Source organism: Pteropus vampyrus, unplaced genomic scaffold (assembly GCF_000151845.1).
Source record: "Pteropus vampyrus isolate Shadow unplaced genomic scaffold, Pvam_2.0 Scaffold227, whole genome shotgun sequence".
NCBI classification, from domain to species: domain Eukaryota; kingdom Metazoa; phylum Chordata; class Mammalia; order Chiroptera; family Pteropodidae; genus Pteropus; species Pteropus vampyrus.
Genome location: NW_011889008.1, coordinates 753,290 through 771,840, shown reverse-complemented (window position 1 = coordinate 771,840; position 18,551 = coordinate 753,290). Strand labels below are relative to the sequence as shown.

The 18,551-nt window shown below is 62.2% G+C and overlaps 3 protein-coding genes and 1 long non-coding RNA gene across 4 annotated transcripts in view; 1 reads left to right on the top strand and 3 right to left on the bottom strand.

The window, feature by feature from the left end:
* RAC3 (Rac family small GTPase 3) overlaps positions 1 to 2,043 on the top strand; it is a 3,133-nt gene extending 1,090 nt beyond the window's left edge. Inside the window, exons 2-6 of the mRNA XM_011373674.2 lie at positions 309 to 380; positions 512 to 629; positions 767 to 829; positions 1,284 to 1,443; positions 1,563 to 2,043. Coding sequence (XP_011371976.1) covers positions 309 to 380; positions 512 to 629; positions 767 to 829; positions 1,284 to 1,443; positions 1,563 to 1,693 — 544 coding nt within the window. The 3' untranslated portion in view covers positions 1,694 to 2,043. The remainder of the gene's footprint in view (positions 1 to 308; positions 381 to 511; positions 630 to 766; positions 830 to 1,283; positions 1,444 to 1,562) is intronic.
* A 1,294-nt stretch (positions 2,044 to 3,337) lies between these two features.
* DCXR (dicarbonyl and L-xylulose reductase) lies at positions 3,338 to 5,274 on the bottom strand. Its single transcript, XM_011373670.2, has 8 exons — positions 5,124 to 5,274; positions 4,956 to 5,053; positions 4,306 to 4,460; positions 4,176 to 4,218; positions 4,000 to 4,099; positions 3,858 to 3,922; positions 3,651 to 3,768; positions 3,338 to 3,536 (listed from the first exon to the last, which is right to left on the bottom strand). The coding sequence occupies exons 1-8, from the start codon at positions 5,173 to 5,175 to the stop codon at positions 3,433 to 3,435; spliced, it is 735 nt and encodes a 244-aa protein (XP_011371972.1). The 5' UTR covers positions 5,176 to 5,274; the 3' UTR covers positions 3,338 to 3,432.
* Positions 5,275 to 6,288: 1,014 nt separating this feature from the next.
* On the bottom strand, positions 6,289 to 14,884 carry LOC105301133. Its single transcript, XR_002783587.1, has 5 exons — positions 13,527 to 14,884; positions 13,290 to 13,433; positions 11,934 to 13,148; positions 6,656 to 11,679; positions 6,289 to 6,377 (listed from the first exon to the last, which is right to left on the bottom strand). It is a non-coding gene; the product is annotated as an uncharacterized LOC105301133 (long non-coding RNA).
* A 451-nt stretch (positions 14,885 to 15,335) lies between these two features.
* RFNG (RFNG O-fucosylpeptide 3-beta-N-acetylglucosaminyltransferase) overlaps positions 15,336 to 18,551 on the bottom strand; it is a 4,768-nt gene continuing 1,552 nt past the window's right edge. Inside the window, exons 2-8 of the mRNA XM_023538652.1 lie at positions 18,288 to 18,488; positions 17,637 to 17,739; positions 17,406 to 17,559; positions 17,194 to 17,282; positions 16,949 to 17,114; positions 16,308 to 16,393; positions 15,336 to 16,221 (exon numbers count right to left, since the gene is read on the bottom strand). Of these exons, the coding sequence (XP_023394420.1) occupies positions 16,140 to 16,221; positions 16,308 to 16,393; positions 16,949 to 17,114; positions 17,194 to 17,282; positions 17,406 to 17,559; positions 17,637 to 17,739; positions 18,288 to 18,488 (881 nt within the window). The 3' untranslated portion in view covers positions 15,336 to 16,139. The remainder of the gene's footprint in view (positions 16,222 to 16,307; positions 16,394 to 16,948; positions 17,115 to 17,193; positions 17,283 to 17,405; positions 17,560 to 17,636; positions 17,740 to 18,287; positions 18,489 to 18,551) is intronic.

Sequence of the window (18,551 nt, the reverse complement as noted above, 5' to 3'; positions counted from 1 at the left end):
GCCTCTCACCTGGACTGCACCCTCGACCGGTCCCACCCTCCCCTGCCATCCTCCGGGGGTGGCGGGAACTCTGCCGCGGGCCTGGCCTGAGGCGTTTCGCCCCACCACCCAGCCGCTCTGCCCTGGTTTGCCCGGCCGCCCTGGCCCTCCTCCCGCAGCCTTAGGTCGCTGCGGATCTGCCGCGCTGGGACACCTGTCCCCGCCCGGGCGTCCTCACTCAGCCTCCGGCTCCGTGGGAGGGGCTGTCCTTGCTGGGCGGAGGGGCCGAGGCGGCCTGGGAGCGACGCGGGCGTGCGCTCTGTCCACAGCGCCGTGGGAAAGACCTGCCTGCTGATCAGCTACACGACCAACGCCTTCCCCGGAGAGTACATCCCCACCGTGTGAGCGCGCGGGGCGCGGGCGGCCCTGGTCTGCGCTTCTGGGTGGGGGCGGAGGTGCCGACAGGGCCCCCGCTTCCGAGCAGGCCCGAGACCCCGAGTCTAGGCTGACTCTTCCCGCTCTGCCCCTGCAGTTTCGACAACTACTCGGCGAATGTGATGGTGGACGGCAAACCGGTCAACCTGGGGCTGTGGGACACGGCGGGGCAGGAGGACTACGACCGGCTGCGGCCCCTCTCCTATCCCCAAACTGTAAGTGACAGCGGGCCAGCCCCAGGGGCTGGTGCCTCGGGTGGGATCCCTGTGATCCTGATGTGGGTGAGGGGACAGAGGTCATCAGGAGCCTCCTTGACCACTCCCACGTGGGTCCCCTCCTCGTTCCTCCCAAGGACGTCTTCCTCATTTGCTTCTCCCTGGTGAGCCCGGCCTCCTTTGAGAATGTTCGAGCCAAGGTAGGGCGGGGTCTGCCCCGGGGGCGGGGGGTGGGGGGTGGGGGGGGCGGGCTGGGTCCGACCTTGGGTGCGACATGCCCCCAGGACTTGCCCTGACTGGATGGGGTCTCTGGCTTGAAGACCTTACACGGGCAGCTTGTCCTTTGGAGGCAGAGGAGATGCCTGTCCTGCTTGGCGGGCGGGGGTCTGCAGGTGGCGGGAGAGGCGTTGGTGAGGGGCAGGGGTGGTGAGTGAGGCTCTCAAGGAAGGGAGGGGCCCTGCCTGTGGGCCCCGTCAGGCCTTGGAGCTCCCTGGCTGGGCGTTGGTGTCCCTCACCAAACCTAGTGGTCACCTCCTAAAGTGGGAAGGATGGGTCTAGGGGACATGGGGAAGGGACCCGGGAGCCACGGCCTGCTCTGGGCCAGGCTAAAGGAGAGGTCCCTGAGGGGTGGGGTCAGAACCTCTGTCCCCACAGTGGTACCCGGAGGTGCGGCACCACTGCCCCCACACGCCCATCCTCCTGGTGGGCACCAAGCTGGACCTCCGTGACGACAAGGACACCATCGAGCGGCTGCGGGACAAGAAGCTGGCGCCCATCACGTACCCCCAGGGCCTGGCCATGGCCCGGGAGATTGGTGAGTGGGCTGTGCCGGGCCTGCAGGCGCCAGGAGGGAGGCGTGTTCTGGGGCGCCAAGCTGCCCCTGCTGCCCCGCCCCCTCACCGCCCCCACTCTCCCCACCTCACTGTCCCCCAGGCTCTGTCAAGTACCTGGAGTGCTCGGCCCTGACCCAGCGGGGCCTGAAGACAGTGTTTGACGAGGCCATCAGGGCTGTGCTCTGCCCGCCGCCCGTCAAGAAGCCTGGGAGGAAGTGCACGGTCCTCTAGGGCCCGGCTTCGAGGACGGCAGCCCCGCCCATGTCCACGGTCGTGTCGTGTCCACCTGTGTCCCTGAGTCTGCTGTGGGGAGTGGTGTGGGGGGAGGGGAGGAAGCATGGGGCGGGGCGATGGGGTCCTGGCCACTCTGCCTCCTCCTTCTGGGGGCTCAGCTCCAGCCTTCCCTGGTCCCCATGGGAGGCTGGGAGGGAGCAGGGTCTCCCTCAGGCTGTGGGTTGGGGGGGTAGCCAGCGAAGCCCCAGGATGGGCTTCTCTGATGGGCCAGGGTGGGGGTGGGCTCTAGTCATGCGCCTGGGATGGGGCGCCCCTTCTTATTTTATACAATAAACATTCCCCACCAACATCTGCCTGCTCACCCTGCCTGCCCCTAACCAACCCCCAGCCATGGGTCCAGAGGGGGTGAGCACCCCATACCCTGGGCAAGAGAAGGGAAGGAGAGCGTTCTGAGCCCTCTCAGTCCCCGAAGGAGGTGACCCAGGCGGAAGTGGGGGCAAATGTCTTTAGCTCCTGGCAGAGAGCCCGGGCTTCTGGGAGGAACACGGTGGACCCGGCTCTAGCGCTTCCAGGGGGGGGGGGGGGGGGCAGTCGGCAGTCAGGCCCCTCCCCACAGCTCCCCCACACACCCAGGCTGGGGGACACTGAACTGAGTTCAAGAAAAGAGGTTGGGACGAAGGGCAGCCAGGCGGGACCGCCATGGACAGCTGTGGAGGTCGGGACGGCAGGGGGCAGCCTGGCAATGCCAACCAACATCAGAAACGGGGAGATGAAGCGGATATGGCCCGGGGGGCCCCGAGCCATGGTCCGGCAACCGCATCCCCGAGGCCACGGGCACCACTCCAGGCAGACCCGTGATCAGAAATCCACTCAGCAGAACCAGCTGCTAAGTTTTCAGGAATCTTGCTAGCCCCTTGTTAAACTGCCATTATTAATAATTAGATAAACTTAGGATTAGTTGTATTAGAAACCAAATTAACAAAGTTCGTCACTTTCTAATTTTTGTGCACATCAGCATTATTTCTGCTTTTGTGGTTATTTATACCAGTTGAAACTGGCGGGGCCGCCTAGGCACGTCCCTCCCCAGCTGTGCCCTCAGTGATACCACGTTGGTGGGAGTATTCACGCTCCGGCAGCTGGCAGATTCTCCATCTGTTGTTTGCTGCCAGACTCCGTGGTGAGAAGCAGAGGTTAGACTGGTGTGCCCGCCTGTGCTTGGCACGCCATGAAGAACCCAAAGAGCTGAGGAAGCGTTCTCCCAGCATCCGAAGCTGGTTTGGGGACGCCAAGACGTCGCTCAGGACAAGTCGGTGTAGTTTCAGCACGTCCGTGTTTCACTTCCTGCAGAGTCAGCAACTGCTCGCCTGCGTTCCTTCCCGTCGGCCACCGCCCCCAGAGCCAACCAGGGCCCAAGGCCGTCCTTCGTCCCATTCGCCACCCTCCTCAGGAGCTGGCCTCGGGAAGGTCTCACCTTCCAGCCCCTGCCAGAAAGGTGGCAGGTCTGAAAAATCTCAGGTGTGGGAGCCAGGCTGCCACCTGGCCGTGGATATGAACTGAATGCGCGCACCTCCCCACCTGGGACCCACTGCTACACCCGGCCCCGAGCTCGCCACTTTCCGGCCCCTGCCAGCAGCCTGGGAATCAGTGTGCAGCCTGGGCAAAGAATCAGGTTTATTGGAGGGATGGGGGTCGGGGGGACTTGGCACTAGCATGGAGTGGGGTGGTGGGGCTGGGGCTCAGTTGGTGAGGAAGCCCCCATCCACAAACACACTGGAGCCTGTGGTCATGCTGCTCCGGTCACTCAGCAGGAAGAGGATGGTATCCACCACATCGCGCACCTCTGCGGGCGGGGTACAGGGGTCAGGGCGTGGGTGGTGGGGGCTGCCCTCCGCCCCCCCTCCCACCCCCACAGGGGCTTCCCAGTGCAACTGCACTGGGCTCCCGGCTGACTCACCAGCAAACCTGCCCAGCGGCATACGGTCCAGAAGAGTCTTGGACTTCTGGGGGTCGCTCCAGTAGATCCGGCCCATGGCGGTCATCACCACTGTGGGGTTCACTGCATTCACGCGGATCTGTGCCCACACAGGCAGGGGTCAGTAAAGTGGGCTAGGGAGCCCTGGCACACGGGCTGGGTGATGGGGGGCACCCCGGCAGGGCTCACGTTGTGTGGCCCGAGCTCCAGAGCCATCACTTTGGTCAGCATGTCCATGGCGCCCTTGGTGGAACCTGCGAGGAGGGTCAGCATGAGTGGAGCCCGAGCTGGCTGCAGGCTCGGTGGGGTGGCCACAGCTGGGCTCACTCACAGTAGACGCTGTGGTTGGCTATCGCGCGCTGGGAGGCCTGGCTGGACACATTCACGATGGCGCCTGGGGCTCCACGAGCAATCATGCCACGGGCCACGATCTGGAGTGGCAGTGGGGATGTGAGGCCCAGTTAGCATCACCCGCCAGTTCCCACTCCTGCCCTGAAGGCAGCTCACCTGGGACACCTGGATGACAGCCCGCAGGTTCACGTCGAAGGACCTGGATGCGGATGGACAGACCTCGGTCAGGGACGGGGGCCGCTGCTGCAGGGGAAAGCCCTCCCCCCAACCCCGTGGGCTCGCTCACGTGGCAATCGCCTCCTTGGTGATCTCCAGGAAGGGCTGCAGCAGTGCCACGGCAGCGTTGTTCACCAGCAGGTCCACGGGGCCCACGTTGCCCAACGCCCGCTCGGTGGCCTCCCAGTCACCCAAGTCCACGCACACGGGCTCCACGCCCGGGCACTAGTGGGCAGAGTGGGTTGGGGGGCGGAGCTGCTGGAGCCTCCATGCTGGGGCAGGGGCTGGGGCAGGGGCAGAGCAGGGCTTCCGGCCCAGGAGGGGGTGGGGGGGGCCGGGTGCAGGTGACACTTCAGCCCACCAGGGGGATGGGTCAGGGGTCCCACAAGGGCCAGCCACTTTTTTGAGACTCAGAATCCCAGGCTGCTGAGGGAGCAGGGAGCGGAGTTAATGCGGCCTCTGGCCATTGGGCAACTCAGAGCTTGGGGATCAGGAGCCTGGCACCGCTCCCGGCAGCCCCTTCCCTCGGTGGCCAGACCGCCTCCGGCCCCAGGCCTGCACGGCAGCCATTTCCGCTTCCGTCCAAGCCCAGGGATCCGCTCAGCCTGGAGGGCTTGGTTGCTGAGCATCCTCGGTCAGCCCAGCGCCTGGCGCGCGTGCGCCCCGCTCACCCCCGGCCCCGCCCGCGGCCCGCGGGGCAAAGGACGGAGCGGTGCCTACCTCGCGGACCAGGCTGTCCAGGTCGCTCTGGGTCCGACTCACGGACACCACCTGCACCCCCGCCGCGTGCAGCGCCTTGACCGTGTCGCGCCCGATGCCTGCAGGGAGCACATTCAGCGCGGGCGCCCCTCCCCAGTCCCCCCCAGGCGCCCCCGGCCGCCGGCCCACCTTTGCCCGCCCCGGTGACGAGCGCCCGACGGCCCTTGAGTCCCAGTTCCATGGCAGCGACACTGAGCGCAGCGCTTGCGGGAGCCTAAATAAATCCGCGCCGGGGGCGCGGGAAGAGGCCAATCGCGGGGCGGGGCCCGGGCCGGGGACGGGCGAATCGCCGCCCGCTGCGGCGCGATTGGCCAGCGGAATGGGCGCGGCGGGGCGGGCGATCTGGGGTCTGGGGAGGGTTTTTTCGAACTGCCCGCTGGAGACCCGTCCCGTGGGCGTGAAACCAGTTTGGAGAGTCCAACCAGCATTTTCTCCCTGTCATGAAGATTTCTGTATTACAAAAACAAAACACAACGCGACAAAACAAAACCGCGGAAATGATACTTAATACCAAAAAGAACGTAATGAGAGAATCTGGCGCATTGACACCAGAGGGCTGGTGTCCTGTCGGGCTGTGACGCGGGTGGCAGCCTGGGCCTAGGCCAGGGGGCGCGGTGGGTGGGGTGGAAGACAGTCGCTCGCAGAGCAGCTGTGAAGCACGAAGGAACACACAGACCCCCACGCCGGCCTGTGAGGCTTTGGGTCTGGCCACCTTGCTCTCCACACCCCTACCTAGCCTGCCTGTCGCCAGGGCCCGCAGGCCACCGAAATTCAGCTGCTCAGTATTGTCTCCTAGCCCCTGTCCAGCATGGAGGTTTTGTAGTCTGGGAGGAGGGCAGCCTGAGGAGGGGCTGCAGGCCCGGGCGGGGTGGGCATCACTGCAGCTTCTACTTCCTTGTTCACAGGAACCTGCTCCCCTGTAAGAGGCTGCCCCCCTCACCCACAGCCCAAAGGTGCCAGCCAGAAGCTGCTTCCTGCTTTGGAAAACAAATTAAAAGTAAACCCTGGCTTGGGGTATGTGCCTCTTCCTGGATGGGGGCAGGTGGCCTAGAGCTGGCCCCTGCAAGCTCTGGGCCAGGTGCCCCTGGGTGATGGCCGAGGCACACTGTGCTCAAGACTGGCCCCCTGCCCCCACCAACCCAACCCACCACCACACCTCTGGAGTCTTCCTCACCTGCCCCGAGCTGACCTAGGACTCCTGCTGCTCCTTCCCTCTGAGCTGTGGCTGCAGGGAGGGGGCCCTTCCCTGGTCCCCTCCCCTCCCCTGACTAGAACTCCATCTGGGTGTAAATCGGTGGACTCTTCTGGGCGGGGAGGGCGAAGGACTTAACATGTGCTCCCACTTCATGCCACTGATACCCGCGGATTCTGGTGCCAGTGTCACTGCAGGAAATGAGTCAGGGGTGTTGGCCCTGCCTGTCTCGCAAAGCAGGGTTCACAGAACCGGTTCCTCTGCCTGGAGGTTCTGGAATCATGGCGGGGCACGTGATATCTCCCCCAAGCCCTCCAGGTGTGGCTTTGACAGGCAGCCGTGCCCCTGCCACCTCTCCCTCACTCAGACTTGGGGTGGACCTCTGGGCATGGCTCCTGCCGGAAAGCCCACTGCGCCCCTCTGAACTCTCCCCGACTCCCAGAAGCCGGGTAGGGAGAAAAAGACAAACCTTCCCATTCTGCTCACCAAGGTGTCATTTCCCATGGCACCCTGAGGGAAAGGGTCTCCTCATATCTGGAAAACAAAGATAAAGGACCAGTGATATGGCAGGTGCTTGAATCTCTCATTTTGTTCAACGTCATTTCGTTACAAATTCATGAGAGGAAAAAATCGACTCCCGGGGGACCACTGTCTGTGGGGTGTGCGCCTTCTCCCCGCGGGTTCCCTCTGGTCCCTCCCACGTCCCCAAGGCGTGTACGTGGGTGAACGGTGTGTCCAGATTGTCCCAGGCGGAGGGAGTGTGGCCGGTGCGAGTGTCCCGTGATGGAAGGACATTCTGTCCAGGCTGGGTCCCTCCCGGTGCCCTGAGCTGCCTGGAGAGGCTCCGGCCCCCCGCGCCCCTGAACCGGCATAAGCGGGTTGGAAGATGAGGATCTCACTTGTCTTTATTCGTCTTTCTTAAATGTGTGTAGAGCTCACGTTTATTTCAACGTATAATATTAGAAATGCAGAAAACGGAGCCGTTTTCAAATGGAGCCGGAGCTGCAGCCCCAGAGGAGCCGGCTCCCTGCACGACTTCCTCTTCGAGCCCTTCAGATGTGGAAAACGCGGCCAAGTAACCTTCGGCGGGGCTCAGGGCAACACTGTGTCCCCAACGACTGTTAGGGTAGATAACAAGACAGCAGAAATGTCTCCATTTCACGGGCGCATCACGAAAAATAAAAATAAGAGAAGAAAGAAAACAGAAAGCTGTGGGGTCTCACACTACACCGGCACTGTCAGCAGAGCCACGGGGTCAGCGCCACGCGCCCCTCGCACGTGACCTTCAGCCCCATTCAAGTTTCATCACTTGCCATCAAGGTCTTAAACACACCCGTCACCTCTGAGAGCTCCTGGCCTGTGTCTGGCGCAGTGAGGGCCGGGGCTTCGAGCACAGGCCGCCGTGCCCGTCGCGCAGCTGGGACGCCCAAGGGGTCAGTCCAGGGTCGCAGGCTGTCTCTGCTGTCCCGTCACGCTAGCCTCCTCGCTCCAGAACATTCCTCGGCCTCGCAGTGACCTTCGCGGCCCTGGCACTTTGAACATCACGAGCTGTTTACCACGTACAAAGTCTCTCCGTTTGGCTTTGCCCGGTGTTTTCTCTCCATGAGACGGGGCCTGGGCATCTCTGTCAGAGCTGGACTGACGCCATGTCCTATCTGCTGGCGCCATGGCGATCCGTGCCATCACTGGAGATGGAACTGATCGCGGGACAGGAGGGGACATCTCCCGGATGTCAATCATCATGTCACCTTTCCAGGCCTGAAAAGAACATGGCTGCTGCAGCCTCGCTTCAGGCCTCTGACCTTGTGGGGACATCTCCTGAGTTCTGCGGGTCGTGCTAGGGAATTATGGAACCGGGGGTGGCCCCGGGGTCCCCCCAACTGGTGGCTGGTGAATGGAGTGAGGGTGGCTCCGTGGGGACCGCTCCCCCAGGCTGCCGTTTGCCGAGCTGTCTGCAGCCCGAGCTGCGATGACATCGCAGAGCGGAAACCCTCCCGCCCTCGGCCGCAGGCCGGGGCCGCCGCTCAGGGGCCCAGGCTGGCGAGGCCCCGTGTGTCGGAGCTGTGCCGTCGGGGCTTGGCGGCTGCACGCAGGGCCTCCCCCAGCTCCCTGGGCAGTGCCCGCCTCCAGATGTCCTTTCTCCCTTCTGCGCCCCGCTCCCTCGCACAGTTGGCCCCCAACACCGCCCCACGCCCCGCTGCAGCCTGCTTTCTGCTCCCACTCCCTGAGTGACCCGAGTAACCCGTCCCTCCCCAGGGCCCTTCCCTTCTGCACCCACGATAAGTTGCTGTTTTCTCTTCTTAAGACAAACCAGTGAAACACAAACCCTCACCCCGCACCAGCTAGCACTCGGCCTTTGCTCTGGTTTGCGGAAAACCGAGAGAGAGAGAGGCCGTGCCCTTCCTCCCGGGGCCCCCGCGGATGGCGCTCGGGGGTCCTCGCCAGACTCCGCCCCCGGGCCAGTCGTGGTGGTCACTCCCAGGCCCGGCCTTGCTGGTCTGCGACCTTCTCAGCTGGTCGGCCCACTTGGCCTGGGCCACTGCCCCGGGGAGGGTCTGCGGGCACACGCTGGCCCAAACACACAGGCGTGCGCGCGTGGGCACACATACTTCCGGCCACTGAAGCCTGTCATGGGCCTGGGAGACCTTGGGGGCTTTTGGGGTGGGGATTGACCACTTAGCCCTGCCACACACCTATATGTGTGTGTGAGGGAGAAAGAACACATGGGGGTGACAAGGATGGGGGGTGGCCTTGGCTCCCCACGGTCTGCACATGGAAGGGCAGGGCTGGGCCTGGACAAAGAGTCTTCAGGCTCAGATTCCCTCCTTGGGGCCCCCAAGGAGGAAGGGCTTTACTTTCTTTTCCTCTTTCTCAGGGCGAGGGGAGAGGCCTCTGAGCAAACCTTCTTGAAACCGGACCCAGAGTGGACACTTGAGCAGAGTGGATTAGGACTGAGGCTGAACCGGTCAAAGTCCAGGGACAAACAGGCTCTGGTGGGAGGGGCCCTCCCGAAGGGCCACCCTTGGGTGCAGCTTGAAAGGCCATGCTCCAGGCTGAGCTGGGGAAGGGCCTGGGGGGCTGCAGGGGGACAGGGTGCCTAACAGAACCAGACGGGAGCACCCGGCCCACAGGCCATGCCCCACCCCACTGCCCAGGGTAGACAGTCTCCCAAGGGCAGGGCCGCCTTCCCCCCAACGGCCCTCCCTGCAAAGCCGAAGCATTACGTCACTTCATGTCACACTCAGGCCTCCAAGTCGAGCTCTCCCCCCGCAGGCCACTTGCTCCTCCACCTTCATGGCTTCTGGGCCCGGGTGCGGTGTCAGCTACTCTGAGGGTCACCGCGCTGAGCTCCTGAGCCCCGGTGTAGCTCTCGCGCCCTCCTGCCTGTCCCTCGTGCGCCCTCTGCCTGAGCCCAGGAAGGCAGGGGCACTGCCTTCCCCAGCACCTGGCAAAGAGAATGCTTCCAACAGAGGTATGCAGGTGAGTGAGCGAATGAATGAATGAATGATATGTGCCCGAAATCAAGGGGGACAGCCACCCTGTGGCTACAGAGAACACTGGCTGTGACCTGTGCAGCTCAAGGAGCTTGAGGTGTAGTGGGTAGAAGGGGTGTTGGTACATAGCTCTACTCCTGCCCTGTGTCCAAGAGGGTGAAAGTGGCTTTGTCACTGCCACAGGACTGTTGTCCAAAAGGCACTGTTGACACTGTTGACACCCTCCTAGGCAAACACAGGGGCCATGAACCACACAGAGCAGCATCGGGCTGCAGGCAGCACAGGGGGACTTCCTGGAGGAGGCGAGAGGCAAGCAAAGAGAAAACACAAGGGGACCCTGGTGGGAAGAGACAACCTGTTCAGATCACTGGGCACAGGTCACCATTCCCCTTGCACCACTGCGTGTGCATGCACAGGCAGATAGGAATGCCTGTGCTCAGGCACACGCATGAAACACAGGGACACACACGGGGACACACACTGCGACGCACATGGGCATGGATACACAGATAAGCCTAATAACACACAGAACAAAACCTAAACAAGTTCAAAGTGATTAGTCAGTAGTTAAACTGCCTACCAGAACAAAAATCAACACTCTTCAGAGGAAGACCATGAACTCCAGACTCTCGTGTCCACGATATCCAGTATACACCGAAAATTTTCTAGAAATGAAAAGAAATTGGAAAATGTTACTCAGAGTCAAGAAAACAGCCAATTAAACATAGTCTGTATTTACCAAGCAAGACTTTAAAGCAGCTGTTATAAATATGTTCAAATAATCAAAGGAAAAATCATCGCGATAAGCGAACAGATAGGACATTTCAGCAGGAAAATGGAAACTATAAAAAGAATCAAATGGAAATTGTAAACTTTAGAAACACGATAAAACAAAATTTAAAAATCTGCAGATTGCAGATGATAGGAAAAAAGAGCCATTCAACTTGAAGGCAGATTAATAGAAAGGATTCGACCCGAAGAAAGAACAAAAAGCCATAGGAAAATAGACAGATCCTCAAACCCCCGCTGGGTAAGACAGGTGACCTTACAGGCGATTGAAGCCCCAGGAGAAGAAAATGAGAACAGGGCTGAAAAATATGTGAAAAGCTGCTGCTTCCAAATTTCCAAAAATTGGATCAGAATCATCAGCATACAGGTCCTATCGCTTCCTGAATCCTAAGCAGCGTAAGCAAAAAAAGAATGATATCGAAGCGCATGGCAGTCAATCTCATTAAACCAAAGATAAAAAAGGAAAACCTGGGAAGGACACGCCCGTTCAGGGGGACAAACACACTGTCCTGCCCTGAAACCCCTTCGCATGGCTCCCAGGAGGGCCGGCGAGGTAGAAGGGATGATGGGGGGCAAAGGGGCGGCCTAACTGAGGGGTGGGGTGTGATCAAGTCGTCTTCAGCATCTGAATGTGAAGAAGAAACAAAAGGACAGGGAGGGAGCGGGGAGGGGGAGCGGGGAGGGGGAGCCGGCCGCTGGGGGCCGCCACCCTGGCTGCGGCTGGGGCAGGCACGTGGCCCTTTGGGGGGTCCTCCCCAAACCACATTTTGAAGCCTTTTCTCCTGTATTCCAAGCAAGGGAAAGAGACAGAGCAGGTGAGGGGCCCAGAGCCACCCCGTGGGGCTCTAAGCTTTGGGGGTGAACCTGGAAGAGGCCTGTTAAACACCCCCATCCACCTGCCCCCCAGGTCCAGGCTGCCTTGTCCAGAGCATGGCTGGGAGCGGCCTCAAGATCTCCAAGAGCTCAGGCCGAGGAAAGGCACCAAGGCCCCAGGGCTGTGGCAGAGGGAGACGGAAGCCCACCCCACTAGACTCGGGGAGCCCAGTACCCAGCATGGACTGGGGGTACCAAGTGGAGATGACAGTGGCAGGCGAGGCTTTGGGAGCCATTCCTGACTTGTTCTTGCTTCAAGGACAGTCCACTGGGCTACCTCATCATCCAACAGACAGGCTTCCAGAGGAGTCTGCTATGGACATCCGTCCCAGGGGTCCTATTGAGGAACAAGAGGAGCTTGGTGACAGGGACCAAGGGCACAGTGAGTGCAGACGGGCAGCCTGGTCAAAGTGTGGGACAGTCAGTCAGTGCCTCCAGAGGCTCCATTTTCTGGAAGGCTCTGTTTAAGGGAGTTCACCAGGGAAACCGTCTGACCCTGGAGCTTTCCTGCTGGGGGTGTTTTTGTTAATACAGCCAACTTATGTAATAAATACGGGGCTGTTGCTCCGGTGGAATTTCATCTTGGCTCACTTTCCGAACGAACACGTTGACCGAGATGCCATCCACATGCCGAAACGTCTGCGGTTCTGGAATGCACCGCCCAGCGCTGTTTATTCTGGTCACGGAATCGCCTAAGCCATGGCACAGCGGAGTTAATTCCATTATTCGCCAAGTCTGAAGTGACTGCGAACACAGAATCAGCTACGACGGGGCCCCACGGGGAAAATGCACGCCCATTGTCTACGGATTATAATCTTAAATCCTCAAAACAGCTCCTTCAGGTGGGTTCCATTCTCCTTATTGCATAAGAGGAAAAGCGAGGTTTGGAAGTTCTGAGTGACAAGTCTGGGGCCTCCCACAGACGGGCCTGAGCTGGGCACCCGCGGTCTGATGGCGCCCGGGCTCCCTCCAGAGGCATCTCGGAGGCAGCGTCTCACCTGGTACACCCTGGGCTGGCGGTGGCACACCTTGCGACATTTGCCGAGTCCATGAGTGACCAGGAGAGCGGGTGTTGATTTGGGGTTACAAATAAATTTTTTCTACTGGGAAAATTCATAAACACAGACTCCACAAAGGGCGAGGGCTCACTGTGGCTTCGTCAGCACGGAGGAAGCCCGCGCCCACAACCACGGGCTCTGCCCTCGCCCCCCACCCCGCCCCAGGGAGCTGGTCCACTCCACGGGTCCCCATTCTTGAAGCCAGTGCCCGCACAGTGCCTGGCACAGGGCGGGGTGGGGGGCAGCACCCCGATACTCAGTGAACACTGTCCGGAAAGTGTTAGATGGAGGTCAAGGTACACACGGCTTAACGTTTAACCTTAATTAACAAAACCGTAGCTTTACGTGATTACACTGAGAGAGGAGAGGAGGCATCCGAAAAAACGCAGAGGAAAGGGCCTGCAGAAGCCAGCGACTCAGCCGGTCAAAGCTGCTGTCCCCCGTGCCGCCCAGTGCTCTCCGGCTCACGTGTCTTCCCACGGCTCCCTCCCCCACCTCGAGGACTCCCCAGCTCACCTCTGTGGATTCTCGCCTTGCCAGCCAACCAATGTTCTTACCTCTGTAGCTGTGTAGGAACAAGACTATGTAAAAGTGCTCGTTGTGTCACAGTCGGGGTTCAGCCTTGGGTAGGAATCGGGTGAGCAGGTGCCGGCGTCAGTAAGCGCTGCTCCCCGCTTACGGCCTAGGAGTCCCCGTCTCCCTGTTCGAGAATCCTGTGGCGGTGCCGATAACGCCAAGGTCGCGGGTTCTGCAAAACCAAATGACCCGTAAGACCGGCGGTGTGAAAATTCCTCCCCCCGGCAGCCCCCCACTGAAGGTTCCCCTCCCCCATCCTGAGAAAGGAGGCACATGCGAAACCTCAAAGGAATCGCGCGCCCCCTGCGCAGACCCTGCAGAAGTCTGGGGACTGTGAGAAATCCAGCCAGGCCGGGCTCTGCGTGGAGCGTTGCCCGACCTGCTCCGCCGCCTGATGAGTTCTCCTTCCTCTAACGAAGTGGTCTGAGCGCCGAACTCCTCCGTTGGGTGTCGCTTCCTGCAACGACTCACGTACTGTACGTCTGTTATGAGACACACTTTGTTATTTACAAAATGCCAAAAACCGAAAAGAGGAAAAGAAACATTTTACTAACGTTTGCATTTTTCAGAGACAACTGTCCATGGACACTGCTGCGTTTCCTTCCAGGCTTTTTCTCTCTGAAGCAGACGTGGACCAGCTACCCCCGCAGACTCTGCAGCCTCGGATGCTGCCCAGTCCCGCTGCCCCCGGGAGGACACTAGGAGGTCTGGGGTAACCATCTCTCTGGAGCCAGCGAGGGAGGGGGTCTGTGCCGGGAGGTGGTCGGGCTGCTCCCCTGGCTTGGTCCCCACCTGCTCTGAGCTCCGCGGACGGTGGATGCGGGAGGGGCCGTGGCTGAGCAGGTCCCGGGGCTGCTGTGCGGTCCACGTCTGGGATGTGGGAGGTGGCTCCTGGGCATGGACAGTTCCTAGTAACCCGCCATAAGGCCCCTCCCCAAGTGACCGGCGCCCCACGCCAGGGGACGCCAGCCGGCTTCTCCACCCCACGGGCCCCTGGATTCCCCAGCTGCCCATTTCGGGGCTCCAGCCCTACTCTCGAGTTTGGGGGGCCCTTGCTCTCTTCCCACACAGTCCACACCGCCAGGCCCTCTGCACCAAGCTGACCACGTTGGCGGTGACTTGTCTGGGGTGGCCAGTCTCTTCCCAAGAGATCTGAGTGGCAGGGCTGGCTTCTCCTGGGAATGCTTGTTTGAATCAAAGTGGAAAATCACTGGTTTGAAAGTTTATAATCAGACTCCAACAATACAAAATGGCAGTTGGTGACCGGTCACTTCTGAGGAAAAAAGCTTCAAGGCCTGAGTCAGTGGACGTGAACTTAGACCATAAAAGAGGAAAAACAGAACAGGCTTGGCTCACAAAGCCACGGCAAAGCCCGGTCTCAGAGGGTGGCCTGTCCCCTGAAGACCACTTTGTGCCCTTGACCGTGGCATTTTGGGTGGCGTAGGCAGGGCAGAGGGTGAACAGATATGACGTCCCCTGCCCAGTGGCACCGAGTGGGACTAGGGCCTCTGAAGCGTCTGGCCGTGAACACAGCCGGAACCTGGGTCTGAATAACCCGCTCGTAGGACTGCCCCCCGGACGTGCTGTTGGTGGACACATTTTCGTCCACGTCCCCTGCTGTCCGGGATACTGTGTCATGGGCGGGGCCTGGGGCCAGACTCAGGAAGGAGGGAAATCCTGAGGTGACATTAACGGGACAGGAGGACGCAGAGCCCCAGGCGGCCATGGATGGAGCATCTGTCCTCCTCACCCGCCGTGGGGCCACCTCCCACATCCCTCAGCCACGGTGGCCGTAGCATTTCGGCAGCATGCTCCTCGAATTCGGTGACCGCGGCTGAGACGCGGCCTTGGGCTTGCCGAGACCCCACTCCTTACACCTGTGTGACCCCCAGTACTTCCCCTTGGCCCAGAGACGCTCGACCCCACGCGCCCCAGGCAGTTTTCCTCCTGACTGCACCGACAGGTCTGACGGAAACCAGCCCCGACCTGCGCCTTGGGTATTGCCTGCAAGCCGCCCACACACACGTGTGCGGCCATGCGCACACATGCCCGCGCACCCACACCCAGCGGGGACCCACAGACCCCGCCGTCCACACACACGTGCACAGTTCACACGAGCCGAGAACATGTGCGTGCCCCGTACATGCGTGTATGTTCGCACGCAGTCATTCCACACGGTCAGAAAGCAAGCCAGCACTCAGGAAGACCCCGCTAGGGACACGGTCTGTCACATTTCTGTCACTCCCCGTGGGACGGCCTCACTCACACCGAAGACTCCCAGGCCCGGCGCAGGCGCCGTGTGGCCCGTCCAGGGCAGCGCCACCAGGAGCTGCTGCTCCACGAAACAGTGAGGCGGAAGGAACAGTCGAGCCTTTATTCACCTGCTGAAGACGCAACGGGAGGCCAGAGGCAGCGGCCGAACCCCCTCCATCCTGCCCTCCAGAGGGGAGGCGGGGAGCCACCTGGAGGGCGCGGTCACACTGCAGAGGGGCCCAGAGCGGCTGCTGTTTGAGGGGCTTGGGGCCAGGAGCAGACGACAAACATGAAGCTGGAACACAGGAATCTTCAAGGTCCCTAGCAAGGGGGTCTGGAGGTCTCGCTGAGGAACCTTGGCGGGGCAGGGGCAGGGGCAGGAAGGTGGCCTCTGCCTGGAGATACACAGCATGACTAGCCGGGGGCCCTGAGTCCTTGAGTGCTACTCCCCGGAGACCGTGAAGCCCTCTCTGGTTGCCTCTCTGGCACCAAGCCCAGAGTGGGGTGAAGGGGAGCTTCCCCACGTAACGCCGGCCTGGGCCCCTCCAGCGGGGTGAGGAGGGCAGGACAGAGTCTAGGGAGCCGGACGCCAGTCCCCCCTCCCCCCGGCCCCCGCACACCAGGGTGCAGACACTCCTGGCAGGAGCAAGCCTCGGAGAGGCTGGGAGGAGAAGCAGCCTGCACGAGAGCCTCTGTACCCTCTGTGCAGGGCGGGCAGCACTGTCCCTCCTCCCCCAAAGCACTTAGTCACACGGGCCTGTCCATGCCTGCACAGTGCCTGCTCCAGGAGTCTGGGTGTGGGGTGGGTGTGACCTAGGCTGCCTCAGGGAGTGGAGCGAGGTCAGCAGGGCAAAGCACTGTTCCTGCACCTGCCCCTGGGGCAGAGCCACCCTGGCTGGGGGGTAAGGGGTCATTGAGAGGCGAGGTCACCCTGCTTCTTCACAGGACACCAGTCCGTGTCTGGGTAGAGAAGGCAGTGCACGGACTTGAACCTGAGAAGGACGTGGGGGTCAGGGTGGCAGGGAGGGGCCGTGCTGGCTCCGGGGTGCCACCCCTGACCCCCCTGCCGCCCACTCACCGTGTGGGGTCCTGCTGCAGGCTGAAGCCTCCGGCCACGCTCACCACATTACGTGGGTTCTCGGGGCCCCCGTAGCTCAAGGTGACCTGGTGGGAGAGGACTATTCACTCTCAGGGCTGGACCCCGCCCCTGCATCCTCCAGGGTCCCTAGCCACTCCGGGAGTCCAGCAGAGGCCGCCCGGCCTCCCGGGTCCCCAGGCCCCACGCATGCTCTCCAGGGCAGGGCTAGAACAGTGCTGGAGAGTGACGAGGGCCGAGGCACGGCCAGCAGAAGGCACCGCAGCAGGCTAGGTGCCCCCCCCCACAAAGCCGACTGGCCTCTTGCTGGCCTGACCTGACTCCCATCACCACCCAGACCACCACCCACTACCCAGCTGTCCCCGGCCCGCCTGCCTGGGAAAGCACAGCAGACGCCCTTTACAAACGAGCCCCCATGTGAGGCCAAACCCCAGGTCCCAACAGGCCAAGCCCAGGGTCCATGCTGGGATCCACCGCCCCTGGACCCTTGCTCGGCTGGGAGCCCTTGCTGGGCAGGCCCCTCAGGCAGCGGGGTGGGAGATGAGGCCCCTTGGGCAGCGGGGTGGGGGGAGCCAGGCCCCTCGGGCAGGGACGCCCGCCCGGGCTAGGGCTTCGGGCCGCACCTGTTGGAGCACGGTGTCGGGCGGCAGCCTCCGCAGGTTCTCCAGGTGGGAGTGGAATAGCGAGCTGTGCAGCAGGTGGGCGCCCAGCAGCCCCTCCACGATGTAGCCCACTGTGCAGTCGTCCGGCAGCCGCACCCGGTCGGCTGTGCTCATGAAACTGCCCAGGCTGGGGGCGAGGCGGGTTAGCATCGCCGCAGGCCGCATGCCCCCACCCGGTCAGCCGAGGCCCCCCGGATCCCACTCACCTGGCCCATGGGCTCATCTTGAGGGCAAGGCCCCGGCTCAGGCAGAAGCCGGCCCCGCCGGTAGCGAACCAGAACTTGACAGTGGTCGCCTGGGGAGGACGGAGCCATCGCTCAGGGCTCCGGGCCCCGGCCCCCACAGCGTGGCTTGGGCACCTGCCCTTCCCCACGGGGTCTCCACACTCTGAGCTGCCCGCCCCAGCCCCGCCACTCACAGTTCCACCTCCCTGGACCCTCTCAGTAGCCTCGATGGGGTGGTCCAGGCTGGGCCGCCCCAGGTAGATGTCCTGGCTGGGGGAGAAGGTGGACAGCAGCTGCAGCAGGCCCCGGGGGTTCACGTAGTTGTCGTCGTCCACGTGGCAGAACCACCTGGGGGCAGGGAGAAGTGGCGGTGTGCGGCCCGGCGGCAGCCCAGTTGGCCCCCCGGGGGCCCGGCCCCCACGCACTTGCGCCCAGACTCCATGAACTTGTCATACTCCACCGACATCTTGCAGCACAGTGCCTGGCGGGTGTGCACGGCCGAGCAGTTGGTGTTGACCACGTGGCCACCTGCCGGGTAGGAGGACGGGGGACTCATGAGGGCAGGATGAGGCCTGCAGTCAGCCCACCCCACCCCCGGCCAGGGCAAAGCATGGCTGTCCAACAGGTCACCTTGCTTAAGGCACCAAGGCCTACTCTGACCACAGCCCTGGTTTGGCTTCGCTCAGCTGGCCCTGTTGCTGACCTCTGGTCTTTTCAGTCGATGCAGATGACAACCCCTTGGAACCCCACGAATGGAAAGCAAGAAACAGGACTGAGGTGGGACCTGTCTGACCTGACGAGTGGGAAGGTGGGGTAGGGATGGTTTCCCGGTGGGGCTTGGCTTGGGGCCCTGAAAGTCAGCCAGCAGCCAAGGGAGGCAGAGCATGGCTGGCAGGGAGGGGCCCTGGACGCTGGGCCAGCAGCCGGTGGGCATCCTGGCTCTGCCCTCTACCAGCCGGTGACCCTGAGCAGCTGAATCCCCCCTCCGCGTGGATGGTAGGGGATGTGTGGCGTTGAATGAGAGGTGTTGGGAGGGGAGGCCACAGGGCAAGCTGGCCGGGCTGGGGGCCGCTCACCTGCCTGGAGCTGCAGCTCAGGATCGTCGCCATCGGTGAAGATGAACGTCTGGGAAGAGAGAGCGAGTGGTGTAAGGGGTACTCCCCAAGGACTGCGGGCGGGGCAGACCCATGGCAGGCTGAGCGCCGGTAAGGGTGCAGAGGCAGGAGGCCTCCGGCTTGCACGGGGGTGGGTGGGGACAGTGTCAGCCGGCCACCATCCTCAGCCTCTGCTGTGGTCTTGGAGCCTGGCCTGCTCTGCCCTGCAGAAGTTTCTAGGGTCTC